Below are 15531 nucleotides of genomic sequence, written 5' to 3' on the forward strand. Positions count from 1 at the left end.
TTCAAGTTTGCCAACACATGGACTACAGTGGTCAGCACAGCTGTGTGTCTTCCGAGCATCTAAAAACTCCAGAATTGCTGTCCTGCAAATCATGGCTTTTCCTTTAGCAAGCATACAAACCAAAATGGCTCATCCTCATCAACTACCCCAGAGAAGCTGCAAAACAAATCAGCTGTCATTTCAGTATCCTGGTATAGCATTGAAACATCTTGAGTGTTCGTTCTTTTAAGTTTGAAAAGAAAATGGGCTGTGGTCCAAGAAGCAGGGCAACATGTTTTGCCTGGAGAAGGCTGCAGGTTCTGGCACCCAATTACAGATACTGGGACCTTGAAGGATTTCTGTCTAAGCACATGAAATACTACTATCCTCTTTTGGAGAGCAACGCAATAGAGACTGTCGCACTGTCTCAGATTTGCTCTGGCTGCTTCTCAGTATTGCTCATCAGTTGCCCCCTAAATCAAGAGACTGGTGCACCACTTTGGACTGAAGCGGGTGGTTTTTTAGAAAGTGGTGCTTCCACACAGAGACTCTCAGGACCTTCCTGCAAGGCCTCAGCGGAGGAGATTTTCTAGCTTCTTAGGACCACACATTCTGATTCACCCCCTTTACTGACAGTTTCTGTATTCTGCCTACCAGGGCAAATACTAGCAGTACTGAGCCCTCATCTCACTTCTGGTGGGTGGTGTTACTGCTCATCTTCCATGCCCCAGCAGCAGAAAAGGTGAGCAACAAGGCCTTGAGGAATTTGGGGGAGCAGGGGACATTCTGGCAGCAGCGAAAGTGGTGGGGCAGACGGGACACAGCAGCGGGGGGGGGGGGCCAAGGGGCAACACATTCCTGGTTTGCCTCAGGTGGTAAAACAGGATGGGCCACCCCTGGGACAAGCACACAGCTCCTTTCCAGTTAATATATGCTCCTCTGACTGGTTGCCTGGAGAAGGCTCCTAACTCGCCATGGGTGCGTGCATTTACAAGCATTTACCCTCCTAATTAGTAAACCTGAAAATCAGTCACAAAGAAGCAGAGCTACACACGCAGCTCTTTATCTTGTATCTTTTGTTCAGCTCACTGACTCTGTAGACACAGGCCTCTGGATATATTTTTTTACCCTTCTGAACACTCCACAGAGGCCCTGAACCCTGCTTCTGAAAAAACAACTTCACCTCATGCCCAAAGCCGCTTTGCTCGCTGCAGCTGCCTTTCGGCCCTATTTTTATTTGCTGCTATAAATGTCAACAAAGAACCAAAGCTCTCCCCCCAGAGTAACTGCGGCTGTAAGGCACATCAGATGGGAGGGGGGGTGAGAAGTGAGGGAGAGAAGGAGAGAGAGAGAGAAAGCAAGGGATTAATGTCATGCCAGAAAGAGAAAGGTCACGGGTGGTATTGACAGAAGTGCTCGCACCGAGCAAAGTATGAAATATAAACCCTGCCAGAATCACAGCACAGAGCAAAATAACTCATTTTCCTATTAACGAAAGGCCGGCCCAGCTGCAAATTAGAGGAACAAGTTGCTCAGCGCCTGAATGAGCACCATGCGTATGGGATGTGGATGGCAGAGGGAAGAGGAGGGCACATGAGGCCATGAGAGTGATGGTCTCCTGGCCATAGTGCAGCAGTGTTCTTCTGAAAACTTGTTTCTGATGCTCATGTGTCACCACATCAAAGCAGGAAAGATCTACCACCATTCCCCTGAATACAAGTTGCCGAGGATCACAAGTGGGAAAGGGTGACTTTAATTATTGCACTGATATCCCACTCCCTTTTTCTCTAAGGAGCTAGAGGTGGTGTACATGGTTCTCCCCTTCCTCATTTAATCCACATACAACAACCCTATGAGGGAGGTTAGGATGAGAGGCAGTGACTGGCCCCCAAGGACACACACAGCAGGCTTCATAGCTGAGTAGGGATTTGAAACTCTGGTTTCCTAGGTCCTAGTCTGACACTCTAGCCACAAATGAGTAGGTAAATATTTGCATTGGAGTGCATGTGTGATGCAAAATATATCTGTGGGAGAATTTCTCCTGCAAGTTCCAAAGATCTTAGAAGCCAGCAGGGCTTTCATTGTAGCTGCCCCTATTTTCCGTAACAACACTCCTCTCAAGAAACAACAGGTGCCCACTATCCGCACTTTCTGGAAACAACAGAATATGTTTTTTATTCCAACAGGGCATTCCCAGCTATATAAATGCGTCTTTGCTACAACTGTCCCACTTGTTAGGTTTTTAGTCTCGTCTCAAATGTATTGCTGAATTTGTATTTGTGTTTTTAATTGTTTTTAATTATCTTATGTGTAAATTGTTTTGAGAAAGTAATTTATAAATCAACAACAATCAAAACACCACACTTTTGCTGCCTTCACATTACCAGATGCCTGGTCTGCTCCTCTTCAACACCCTTATTCGCATTCTTCCTCTTTTTCTATGCAATTGCTACTGATTTTAGATTTGGTGGCACTGCAACTTTTCAGCTCATTTTCACCAATCTGGTGCACTTTCCACAAGACCCATCACAGACAGGAATCTCCTGGGGTAGATTTGCTGCAGGGCAGGCATGGGCAAGCAACAGGATCAACTTTGTTACAGTACTGAATCCCACACTTTAACCGAATGGCATGAAATGATGTCACTTTCCTCTTACACATTTTGTGAACCCAGAATGTCTCTCAGCTGCAGATTAGGAAAGCGATAGCACTCCCAAAAAGATACTAAGCATCAGCATTTTTTGCAGTGAAGTTATATTCTTTTGGGACATGGATGGTGCTGTGGTCTAAACCACAGAGCCTAGGACTTGCTGATCAGAAGGTCAGCAGTTTGAATCCCCACAATGGGGTGAGCTCCCGTTGCTTGGTCCCAGCTCCTGCCAACCTAGCAGTTCGAAAGCACGTCAAAGTGCAAGTAGATAAATAGGTACCGCTCCAGCAGGAAGGTAAACGGTGTTTCCGTGTTCTGCTCTGGTTCACCAGAAGCGGCTTAGTCATGCTGGCCACATGACCCAGAAGCTGTCTGCGGACAAACGCCAGCTCCCTCGGCCAGTAAAGCGAGATAAGCACCGCAACCCCAGAGTCGTCCGCGACTGGACTTAACAGTCAGAGGTCGCTTTACCTATATTCTTTTTAAAAAAACCAACCATACACACACAACAGGACAGGCACCTCCTCTACCCATCTCACAGCATCCATGTGGCTGTTTAAGTCACTAAGCTCTTAATGAGCAGAAAGAGAAAGATGGGGATCTGTCTTGGCCATTGACATCAAGCAGCTTCAACAACACACAGCAGACAACTCTTCCCCTAACAGCATCTAGAGGACACAGAAAATCATCCTTTCCTGGTAAACAACCTTCCCTGCCTCTCTTTATCACACACAAACACACTTCTCGAGCCTGCACTGGGATGAGTCACAGATCCTGATGCTTGAAGCAAAGTGGTGCATGTGCCTCTCACACACTCAACTGCATCCTCATTACAGTGCAGAGGTGGTTTTGGCTGCTGTTCTGGGACTTTGTTAGAAGGAAACCCAGGTCTGCAACCTGACTCAGAATATAGGACCCCACACCGAATTCTGAAAAAGGAGATACAGAGTATGTGAAATTAACTGCTCCAGGTAAGATTATTTCTTAGGTGTTTTGACCATTACCCTCTTTTAAGAACTTAAGAATAGCACAGTCACTGTGGATAGCAACCATTGAAAGCCTTATCCTCCGCATATTTGTCTAATCTTCTTTTAAAGTTGGTAAGCCATCACTGCCCCCTGTGGAAGCAAGTCCCATAATTTAACTATGTGCTGCATTTTAAATTTATATTCCCCTCCACATTCTCATAAGATTTGTTAAAGCAGGTAAACTCTCAAACACCTCTCACCACAAACATGTGACACCCCCCCACCTCTCCATTTTGGGATTTGTGAGAGTCTCCAATAATAATAATAATAATAATAATAATAATAATAGGTCTTTGAGGGGAAATGGGCTGACAGCACATCCAGGAGAGAAAAGGAAGCTATTTCAACCAGCTGGATGGTTACGTGGCAGCTGGTTGAAGTTAAATCCTTCGAAGACAGAGGTCCTTTGGCTGGGTCAAGACGAAATGGGGTTGAGGGGACAACTCCCATCCCTTGCGCTCTACGTGGGGCTACCTTTGAAGGTGACCCAGAAACTGCAATTAATCCAGAATGCGGCAGCTAAACTGGTGACTGGGAGTGGCCGCCGGGACCACATAACACCGGTTCTGAGAAATCTGCATTGGCTCCCAGTACGTTTCCAAGCACAATTCAAAGTGTTGGTGCTGACCTTTAAAGCCCTAAACGGCCTCGGTCCTGTATACCTGAAGGAGCGTCTCCACCCCCATCGTTCAGCCCGGACACTGAGATCCAGCACTGAGGGCCTTCTAGCGGTTCCCTCATTGCGAGAAGTGAGGCTACAGGGAACCAGACAGAGGGCTTTCTCGGTAGTGGCACCCGCCCTGTGGAAGGCCCTCCCATCAGATGTCAAAGAGATAAACAACCACCTGACATTCAGAAGACATCTTAAGGCAGCCCTGTTCAGGGAAGTTTTTAATATGTAACGCTGTATTGTTTTTAACACTTGATTGGAAGCCGCCCAGAGTGGCTGGGAAAACTCAGCCAGATGGGCGGGGTATAAATAATAAATTATTATTATTATTATTATTATTATTATTATTAGGTGCAATTAGTGCCAGCGCCTTCCGTCAGGGGTTTGGGTGTAACCTTTGATGCCTCCCTTTCTATGGAGGCACAGGTTACAACTATAATAAAGGTGGCATATTTTCATCTCTGCCAAGCTAAGCAGTTGGTCCCCTACCTCTCTCGCCCCAACCTCGCCACTGTGATCCATGTGACAGTCACCGCCAGGCTTGATTATTGCAATTCACTCTATGTGGGGCTGCCCTTGAAACTGACCCAGAAACTCCAGCGGGTGCAGAATGCTGTGGCAAGACTCCTTATGGGGTCCTTACCGCAGGATCACATTCACCCAGTGCTATACCAGCTGCACTAGCTCCCGGTGGAGTACAGGATCAAGTTTAAGGTGCTGGTTTTAACCTTTAAAGTCCTATATGACCTAGAACCCTCGTACCTACAGGACTGTCTCTCTTGGTAGGCCCCACGGAGGATCTTACGGTCTGCAAATAACAACATCCTAAAGATTCCAGGCCCCAGAGAGATCAGACTGGCCTCGACCAGAGCCAGGGCTTTTTCGGCCATGGCCCCGGCCTGGTGGAACGCTCTCTCACAAGAGACTAGCGCCCTGTGGGATTTGATATCTTTCTTTAGGGCCCGTAAGATGGAGCTGTTCCGCCAGGCCTTTGGTCAGGATTCAGTCTGACTCATTTTCTCCTTGTTTAAGAACAAGAACGAAGGAGGTTCCCAGCCCACTCACAGGTGCTTATAATATCAGTGGAAACAGTAGGTAACCACCTTTAATTTTAACCTGAAGATTGCCACTTGTCCAGTTTTAATTTTAATTTGTTTGAATTAATTGTGGGATGTATCTTAATTTATTGATCGCTTGTTTTATGCATTGTCTTACTTCTATGATGTTAGCCATTCAGAGCCCGGCTTTGGCCAGGGAGGGCGGGATATAAATAAAATTTATTATTATTATATTATTATTATTTGCACAATTACCCTGTGGAATGCGTTGCCACAAGATGTAGGTGTGGCCACCTCAGGGAAGGGTAGCAGCTCAGTGGCAGGGCATCTGCTTAATCTCCAAGTAGGGAGTGTCTCCTGTCTGAAACCCTGGAGAACTGCTGCCAGTCAGTGTGGAGGATACAGAGCTAAATGAACCAAGGTTCTGACTTGGTATAAGGCATGTTCCTAAGTTTTTAAAGAGGGATTTGGCAAATGGTGAAAAGGCAGGCCAAGAGGTGAAGTAACAAACTCAACGTATTTTGGTCAATAGCTATTAGCACTGATGGTTGAATGGAATCTCCACATTCAAAGGCAGGATGTGACCTGGCGTGAGGGGTATCTGGCTTAGGGAGAGTCTTAAGGGCCAGACAGAGAGGTGTGGAGGGCCACATGCAACCCTGAGGTTTCCCATCCCTGAGCCTGACCATTAGAATCATGGAAACATAGAAACATAGCACTGAAAGGGATCCCAATTGTCATCTAGTCCAACCTTCTGCAATGCAGGAATCTCAGCTAAAGCATCCATGACAGATGGCCATCCAACCTCTGCTTAAAAACCTCCAAGGAAGGAGAGTCCACAACCTCCCGAGGGAGACTGTTCCACTGTCTCTTTTGATGCTTCTGATCTAGCTTAAGGATCCATGTAGACCAGCGCTGTTTCTAACAGTACATAGAGTGAAGAGGCACAGGAATATTAAGGACTGGAGAGCAAAGAAACCAGCATTGCTGGGGCTCGCTGAGGGCTGTCTCCGCAAACACTGATTTGTGCCCCCCAACCCCCTCACAAAAAAGACGTCATCCATCCACGCAAACAGCGCTGATGACAAGGCCCTCTCTGCACGAGAATGGCACTGTGCTGCTTGCCAGACAACACTCAAAAGGGGTGGGTGGGTGGAAACCCTGCATGGCTTCACTAAACAAAGCAGCCTTTCAGCCTTTTGAAAAAATTGACGGGTAGAAGGTTTGCAGGACAGGAGCTATGGCTCTTTTGTGGGAAAAGCCGTCAGAAAGCCAGAAATTGGATGAAACAGAGTGGGGCTGCTGTGCTAAGAGGTGGATGAATAAGATAAAGGAGAAAGGCTGGAGTCTTTGAGTTGGGATTTGAATGTGGCTAAATATATCAGCCCAGCCTTTGCCCTTCTAGCGTCCCCCTCCTTCAATAATTTATTATCTGTCCTTCACCCTCAGTTCACAGGGTGGGTTACAACAATTAAAATGCAGAATTAAAAAGAATTCACAACAACTTACAATCACAGAAATAAGGTGGTCCTTTAAAAAGTGTTAAAGGCCAAGCAACGTAAAGAAGCACAACTTCAGCATTTGCCGGAAGATGTATAATGAAGGTGCCAGATGCAGCTCTGTGGGAAGGGAGTTCCACAACTTGAGGGCTGCCACAAAGTAGGCCCTCTTCCAGGACACCCCACCCCCAGCCTGTGAGGATGGAGGCACTATCAAGATTTAAAGAAATATTAGATTTGCATGTTTGGGTAGGCTTGGCTAAACAAAAACTGTTTTAAGCAGGCAATGAAAGTAGTACAGTCCAAGAAGGTCTGTCAGGAAGGAGGTGGTCTTCCAGTCTGAGTCACTTAAGGCTTTTAAATACAAACACGAGCAACCTGAATTGGGCCCAGAAATGAATTGGATGATGATTCCCATAAGCCCCAGCCAGTGCCTCCCTGTTTCTTGGTGCTTCCCCATTGTTGCTCAACAGCCAGTCTGCCTTCCTTTACAGACCTATCCTCTTCTGCTTCTTCAACCTGCTGACCTGACTTCCCAGCAGAGAGGATTTCAGGCACTGCTTGGACATTGCCCTTATGAGCTGATCATCACTTTGGTCAGTGTTGTCTTCGGCTGTGGCCCAGGCAAGTCTTATTCCTGGTCAATGTCCCAACAGAGGCTTTGCACTGGGTCTTAGCTGGGGGCCAGCCAGGATTTGCCACTCTGACCTGCAGTGCTTCAGCTGCCCAACACAGATCAAGGGATAGAAAAGGTTTGAATATGGAGAGGAAAATGTTGGGAAGAGAGAAAAGTTCAAGTCACAAACACACAGTATCTTTCTAATTGACCCTTGGATCTTGGAAGCCAGAATATGAGGCCCCCTGTCAAATATTTTGGGATGTATCCAACTAAGCTCTACTCAGTGTAGATCCAATGAAATTAATGTTAGTCACACCCATCAGTTTCAAATGGGCCTCCTCCGCATAGGATGTACATTGGAAGCAACATAATGTAACACTGGTTAAGACAAAATATTTATTCTGTGCTGGTAAGAAAGAGAACTTTCAGCATGGTAGCACCTACACTCTGGAACTCCCTGCCTATTGATATAACAGGCAAGTACTTTCACTGTACTGCTTTCATCGCTTGCTTAAAACAGTCTTTGTTTAGCCAATCCTACCCAGACATGCAAAGGCCGACATTTCTTTTAATCTGATAATTTAACTTTGGCTCTCATTGTTAGTTTTAATGTATATTTGTGTGTGTGTGTGTGTGTGTGTGTGTGTGTGTGTGTGTGTTTTGCAAACTGCTTAGAGATTTTATTTGGAGTTAAGTCATATACAAAGGTTTTTAAATCAAATAAATAAACAAATACAGCCTTTGGATGCCCCCCGCCCCTTCCTCCCATCCATTTAATGCAGAAAAGAGATCCAAACCATGGGGCCAACAACATCACCTGCTGAGAGCTCTTACCGATAGCGCAGAGGGCGTGCTTGAGCTCCAGGGTGAAGGTGGAGAGAGGCACATCTTCTGACACAGGCATGATGGCGACTGTGGAGAGGTTGCTAGCAGGGTTGCTGGCATCCCATTTGCTCCCAGAGGCATGCAGTCCAAGTGGGTGACCTGCTGTGAAGAACAACCATTCAGAAAGTTACACATTATCCACACCACCCCCAAACACACACAAACACATGCACTTGCCAGGGCTGGCTCTACTGTTTGGGCAGGGGAAAGCCTTAGGTGGCTGCTATTTTATTTTTTATTTATTTTATTTATTGGTTTTCACAAGTGTATAAGAAAATACAAACAACAGACAATTAATTCCTAGTGTCATGAAAGGGACAAGCTGTTAGTTGCTGAATTTACCATTATTTATTTATAGGAATACTTCAGAACTGCTATAACATAATTCTATTTTTAAAAATACATAGAATCATTCAGGCCTGTTGGCAGAAACCAAGTCTTCAAGAGATGTCAGAGTGTCAAAAGCAACGGGGCCTGTCACATCTCTGATAGAAGGGTGTTCTACAGTACTGGGCTGGCAACACTAAATGCTTGATTTCTGCTTGTGGGCCAGTCCAGCCTCTGTAACAATTGTTGTGCAATGTCAATGCCTGGAAATAAATTCCTGAATGGAAATATTCTTAGCCACATATTTAGGCTCTGTTGTTCAGAAGGTTAGCTCATTTCTGCTCCAAGTTTCCAGTCACAGAAAAAGGAAGAATAGAAACAGCAGAAAAATGGGTAAGAGTGGAGGGAAATGTAATAAGCATGGATCAGTCAATGCTGGACTGTACAAAGCTCAAATACACACACACACACACACAGAGAGAGAGAGAGAGAGAGAGAGAGAGAGAGAGAGAGGCAGAACTACAGTGTAAGGACAGTTCCAGCAGTGCAATCATCTCTCCAGCCAATAGCAGCACTCCACTTAATCACCTTAAAGAGCCAATTGGCTGGTTCTTCCACCCCAAGGAGAGTGTGGAAGTGGAAACAGCCAATCCCTCTCCACCTTGCCAAGCCCCAACACATGGGAAAGAGAAAAAGGGGAGGCAAGGATGCATCGTCCTACCCCCTTGCTGAAGGCTGCCAAGGATCTTCTCGCCAAGCAAATGGATAAGCCGAGTCACAACCTGGCAAGAGACACACAAACATCAGACCAAACAGTGCTGAGGGGTGGCAGAAGTGTCTTTAACAGGCAGCCGCATTGAGATTTATTGGGGCGGGGGGGACGACACACGACAGATTGTAAATGGAGCATAGCCAAGATGCTTGGAGGCTGGAGGCTCCTTGATACAAAAGAAAAGCTTCAAGGGAAACAATGGTTTCTTTGCTAAAGTTTTGCAATAAGTTGATTTTCCCCAGAAATGCATTCTTCCTGCTTTGAAGGTTCTGTTTTAACCCTTTCAACTTTGTTCAAAGGGCATTTATCCGTGTGTGTGTGTGTGTGTGTGTGTGTAAAGACAAGAAAGCATTTCTTCACACAGTGCAAACTATGGAACTCTCTCCCACAGGAGGCAGTGATGGCCACCACCTTGAATGGCTTTAAAGGGGGGTTAGAAAAAATTGTGTAGTTAAGGCTACTCGCCATGATAACTATGCTCTGCCTCCACAGTCGGAGACAGTAATGTTTGAAAGCGAGTTGCTGAAAACTGCAGGAGGGGAGGGAGCTCTGATGCTGTGAGAACAGGAAACTGAATGAGATGGGCCACTGGCTGATCCAACAGGGCTCTTCTTATGTTCTTATGGAGCACACATGTGATGCACTGCTCATTTTAACCTAACAATTCCATGGTATAAGTTAGGCAGAGAAACTGTGATGAAATATCTGGCCCAGAGTCAGCTTTGTAGCTGTAATTTGAACCTGGCTTTGAACCTGGATCTTAGGCTTGATAGTTCTTCCATTGTACCATAAAGGGAGGAAGAGAAGGTCAAGGTAAACTTATGGTGGCCAAAGGAAGCTCCCTTGTACCAAATCAGACCACTGGTCCATCTAGCTCAGTATATAGTCTCTACACAGACTGGCAGCAGCTCCTCAGGATTTCTCCCAGGTAGGGATGTCTCTTCCTCATCTGCCTAGAGATGCTGGAGATTGCAACTGGGACCTTCTGCCTGCAAAGTAGATGCTCCACCACTGTACAGTTGTACCTTGGTTTTTGAACAGCTTAGTTCTCAAACATTTTGGCTCCCGAACACTGCAAACCCGGAAGTGAGTGTTCCGGTTTGCGAACTATTTTTGGAAGCCAAATGTCCAACGGGGCTTCCGCAGCAATCAGAAGCCGTGCTTTGGTTTCCAAAAGTTTTGGAAGTCGAATGGACTTCTGGAACGGATTCTGTTCGACTTCCAAGGTACTACTGTACTATGGTCCTTCCCAGGAACATAGGAAGTTGCCTGATACCAAGTCAGGCCACTGCCCCATCTAGCATAGTATTTTCTGCACTGACTGGCAACAGCTCCCCAGGGCTTCAGGCAGTCCCACCTGGAGATGCTGGAGACTGAAACTTCTGCAAGTCATGGAGATGCTTTCCCACTGAGCCACAGCCCATTCTGTACACTCTCAGAGCTGCCCTTGTTCTTTCCCCTGAGGCAGCAGCTTAAATTATGCAGGACAAAACTGGAAATAATATAGGTGCATAGACCTCTATAGGTGTGTGCATATACATGTGTACACACACACACACACACACACACTGTTGTGCCTATGCTCACTCTACTCACCAACCCACCCACTCCCGCCATTCCCCCATATTACCCTTCCCCCCATTAACCCCCTAGGACTTCTTTCCACCCCGTGCAACTTCTTAGCTCACTTTTCACCTTGATTTAAGATTGTTATGTTGGTAGGGAGGCAAAGAATTAAAAGCGCAGCATATTCACAACCCTGCCCATTAACCTCCCAAGCATGACCTTGGGGTCATGGAGGAAGGAGTTTGCAGCCCTCTGCCAGAAGCTGCGCTCCTTCATGTGACTTGCTATAAAAACAGGCGCGCACACAAACACACACACACAAATCCCAAATGCAGCTCTGAGTGAGCACACAGCAGGTTGCTTACTGCCACTGGTTGAGTCACACTGGCGCTGCCATGGCGACGCACCAGGAACATCAATTTCGGATTTGAACAAGGCGAGCAGCATACGATTTCCTTGGAGTTTTAAAAGCATGCTGAGCACTTCGCGCGTGCACACACACACACACACACACACACATGGGCACACAGGGGTTTTTTTCTATATAAAGAGAGAGAATGTAGTTCTACTATATTTCTATGATGCCAGTAACCAAAACAAACCAAATTGCTTGAGCTCTTCTGATATTGGCAAGAAATGCCAATATAATGGCATGAGAGATTCCCACTGAAGCAAATAATGTCTTCAGACAAAGCTGTGGGGGAACAATCTAAAGCCAATTGGAAAAGAGAGAGTGCCAACCTGATGTCACTTAGATTTCCTATGGCTGTTTTGAACATCATTATTGCAGCTTAGACTTTTTAGTATTTCATTATTTAGGCCTTAAGAATGAAACTAGGAATGGAGGCTGAGATATATATATTTAATATTACGTGATGTCTGGATTTGCTATCAGCCTTGAGCTTCCTTTGAAAACTGGGGGTTGGCAATATTAGAAGTTATTAAAACAAACAAATCTTTCCAACTAAGCTACTCACTTGAATTCCGGCACATTTTTGCACATGAGTATGCAAGAAAGTTTGTGAATTGGGTTCCAGACCAAACAGTGGCCAACCAGATACTCTAGGAAAATCATAAGCAGGGGACAAAGGAGATTATTTGCCTCTGCTGCTTAAACCCCCCCCCCCCGCCAACAATTCAGTAGTACACTGCTGCTATACATGTAGGTTGCATTTCACTGCCATGATTAAACAGCTGTGATAAGCCAGCCCTCTGTGCATTTATCACCTACACTTTTTAAAAAGCCAATGCATATCATGGTACTGGATTCTCTAAGTCAGGAGTGGAGAAGCTCTGGTCCTCCCATATGTTGCTGAACTACAACTTCCATCAGCCTTAACAAGCATGGCCAATGGCAAGGGACAATGGGAGTTGCAGTTCAGCAACATCTGGAGGCCCAAAGATTCCCCACACCTACTCTAAGTCAAAATACTTTTTAGACTAATGATCTAGTATTAACACATACATTTGAGGACCTACTTTTGAATGCTATATTTGTACTGTGCTGAGACCCACCTTAGCTCAGGTCACAACTCAACAGTGGGCCTTGACCCACCAGCTGAAGACAAACAGCTTTAAGGGACTGATGCTTCGACAGAAATGGTAGTTCTTTCTGTCTGGTCCTGAACCAAGTGCTGATCAGCTTCAATCTGGGCAATTCCAAATTCTAGCTTTTATGAAGTAGGAGGGGGAAATCCATAATTCCTAGCATCCATAACTTCATAAACATCTCCCTAGTACCTAAAGCCACTTACAAGAATAGATCCACATTCATTCTTTTCATCCACACATATTCCAGAAATCCTGGGATGGCACCCACATTCTGATTATCTTTACTCCCACTTAAAAATCAAAATGAAGTTTCTAGTCCCTTACAATTGTACAGGCTGAGGGTGGGAAAGAAGTGTCAAATCCATTTGCTTCCTTTGCAGTAACAGTGCTCTGACCCCTTCATAGTTTCTACCGCCCTTTTCATTAAGGGTGGATTAAGAGTGGCTTGGAAGCAACGGATCACTCTGAAGCCAAGCTTCACTTTTCCCACACATGTCTGCAGTGCCAAAACTGAGGCTGCAATTGCAACCACAGTGCCTATGTTGTAAGATCCAAGCAACCGTGCAGCACTTCAAGGACACAGCCCCTCGTCCGGGGGCGGGGAGCAGCAGAGGTAATTTATCACAATCCCCAGAGACGCCTCTGGACTTATGCACAGCAGCACAAAGTACTCAAAGTGTAATTTTTTAAAAGATTAATTGTTAAGCAGACCCCTTTACAGATCCAGAGGTGGGTCAAGTCCCCAGCTTCAGAAAAATGCAAATACTGCAGATGAGAAGCCATTCATCACTCCAACTGAGAGCCAAAGTACATCACCCTGTGAAGCAGAAAGTACCTGTCAAGCCCCCAGACCCAATGTCTCCCCTTGCTTTCTTGAGGGTGGACTTGCTCCACACCAAAAACCCTCTTGAACTTACCATGAACGAAACGACCATGAGAAAAAAGCAAGACTTGTTTGAAAAGAAAGAGATATTGCTTTGGAGTAATTGGGAGAAAATCAGGACACCACCCATAAAGGATTGGGCAATTAAAATCTGGGATGCTGTCTACGTGATAAAGCTTACCAAGGTTGTGAGAACCAGAGAAGGCAGGCAATTTGATAACCTCTTAATAGAAAAATGGAATCCCATAATAAGCAATTTGGTACAATGTAAATCCGTTCATACTGCTTGAGACTTCATGATTTCAGTACATCTGATTTCTAAATCCTATTTTTGCTTCCATTCTCTGTTCTGGGTAGTGCTGTCATATTACTGTTTCTTTGCCTTTGTAAGCTTTCAAATGATAAATTTTTTAAAAAATATTGCTTTGGAAAGACCCATTAACATTCAGGGTGCAAGGTAGAACACACTCACTCTGTGAGGAAGGGGATATCAATTGGTAGTAGAAGGGTTTTGTGGTTTTGTTTCCTTTGATTCCTTCTAGTTTTCCTAGCCCATGATGGGAATTTTGTTGAAACTATTTATCCCATGTGCACTCCTGCAACCTCTTCCTTCACAGAATGGCAGCAAGCGCAACAGGGTGCAACAGATCCAAGGTCACCCAAAGATGTCCCATGTCTGGATTTGAACCCAAATCCAAAGGCTACTCTCTAAACCACCGCCATTTAGGTACATTAAGAGATGTATATAAATTTGACTCAAGAGTAGACCCATTGAAATTAATTGACCAAAGTTAGTCACTGCAGGGTGTTGAACTAGATTTCCCCCAGGGTCTCTTCCAAATCTACAATTCTATGATTCTATGTATATCAGTTTCAATGGGTCCACTGTTTTGGGTCCTGGTTATGTCTGATGTAGTTTTATCGTAACCAGTTAACTGCGTTTTATTTCAAAAATTACACATCCCTTACATGGGAGTAAAGAAAGCTGCCTATTACCAAGCAACACCACTGGTCAATCTAGATCAGTATTGTCCACCTATGGGCATCAGCTCTCTAAGGTTTCAGGCAGGAGAAATTCCCAGCCCTTCCTGAAGCACTGAACCTGGGACCTTCTGCATGGAAGTCAGATGCCCAATGCCCCTTTCAGTAACCCTAGGGCTGCCTGTGGCCCTCACATTCCTTTAGGTGCTATGGGGGTAAAAGAGAGATAGAGAAAAGGCGCTAAAAGAGAGGGGGGTTGTCCAACCTATTTTTTGGATTTGGTTACCCCCCCCCTCCCACCTTTGATTCTAGCCCTGTGCAGCACTGGTATTCAGTTCCCCTGCCCTGACAGAAAAAAGGCTACTCACCCCTGCCCCTAAGCTAATCTCAGATGCTTGTCAGTACACAGGCTGATTGACAGCCTGCTTTTCATAGCACCTGTAATTCACCTACTTTTAAAAAACCCCAAACAGATCTGGTTTGGGGTGAAGAATTTCCCCAACCTCCACTGCCTATTAAGCTAAAAAAACCCCCCAAAAACTAGTTCCATGGCCCTATTTCCATATGAAGACAATAACAGTCTTGCTGGCAAATAATACACAGATGGAGCTATATTCTAAATATAGAGGAGCAAAAGAGGCTTTAAACACAAACAAAGGCAGGGGGGAGACAGAGAGGGAGAGCGAGAAGAGAAGAGAAGGGAAGTCTGCAAGTTAATAGTCAGGACAGCAGCAGGCAGAAACCCTGAAAGCAGAGGGAAAATGCCATCAAGTGGGGTCAGGAAGAGTCAAAAGGTCAGACAAGAGTCAAAAGGTTACTGCCTTCCAGATCCAATATAATCAATTCTGGTCCTGCATACTGTGATCAATAAGCCTTTCATCAATGAGGGGACCAAGAGAGAGCAGCTCTTTAAAACCAACACATAATTATGTACAAGCGACTCCCCACTTATGCAGGGATTACGTAAATGCTCGTAAATAAGGAGCCTCATCAGAGTGGGGAACTAAGGCGATTTCTTCTTCTTTTACAACAAAAATGGTTCACAGCTCTTCGGAATCCTGCC

At 45.4% G+C, this 15531-nt stretch overlaps 1 protein-coding gene across 6 annotated transcripts in view; it reads right to left on the reverse strand.

Annotated features, from left to right (window-relative positions):
- PNPLA7 (patatin like domain 7, lysophospholipase) overlaps window positions 1-15531 on the reverse strand; it is a 114163-nt gene that overhangs the window by 45437 nt on the left and 53195 nt on the right. For 3 of the 6 annotated variants that reach the window (XM_080989557.1, XM_080989555.1, XM_080989554.1), the window contains 2 exons: window positions 9437-9497; window positions 8338-8487 (listed from right to left, as the gene is read on the reverse strand). In XM_080989557.1, the coding sequence (XP_080845683.1) occupies window positions 8338-8487; window positions 9437-9497 (211 nt within the window). Of the gene's footprint in view, window positions 1-8337; window positions 8491-9436; window positions 9498-15531 lie in introns of all 6 variants that reach the window. The other 3 variants (XM_080989556.1, XM_080989553.1, XM_080989552.1) reach the window with 1 other exon arrangement.

The sequence above is a fragment of the Podarcis pityusensis genome, assembly GCF_964106645.2.
Source record: "Podarcis pityusensis genome assembly, chromosome: Z".
Classification (NCBI taxonomy): Eukaryota; Metazoa; Chordata; class Lepidosauria; order Squamata; family Lacertidae; genus Podarcis; species Podarcis pityusensis.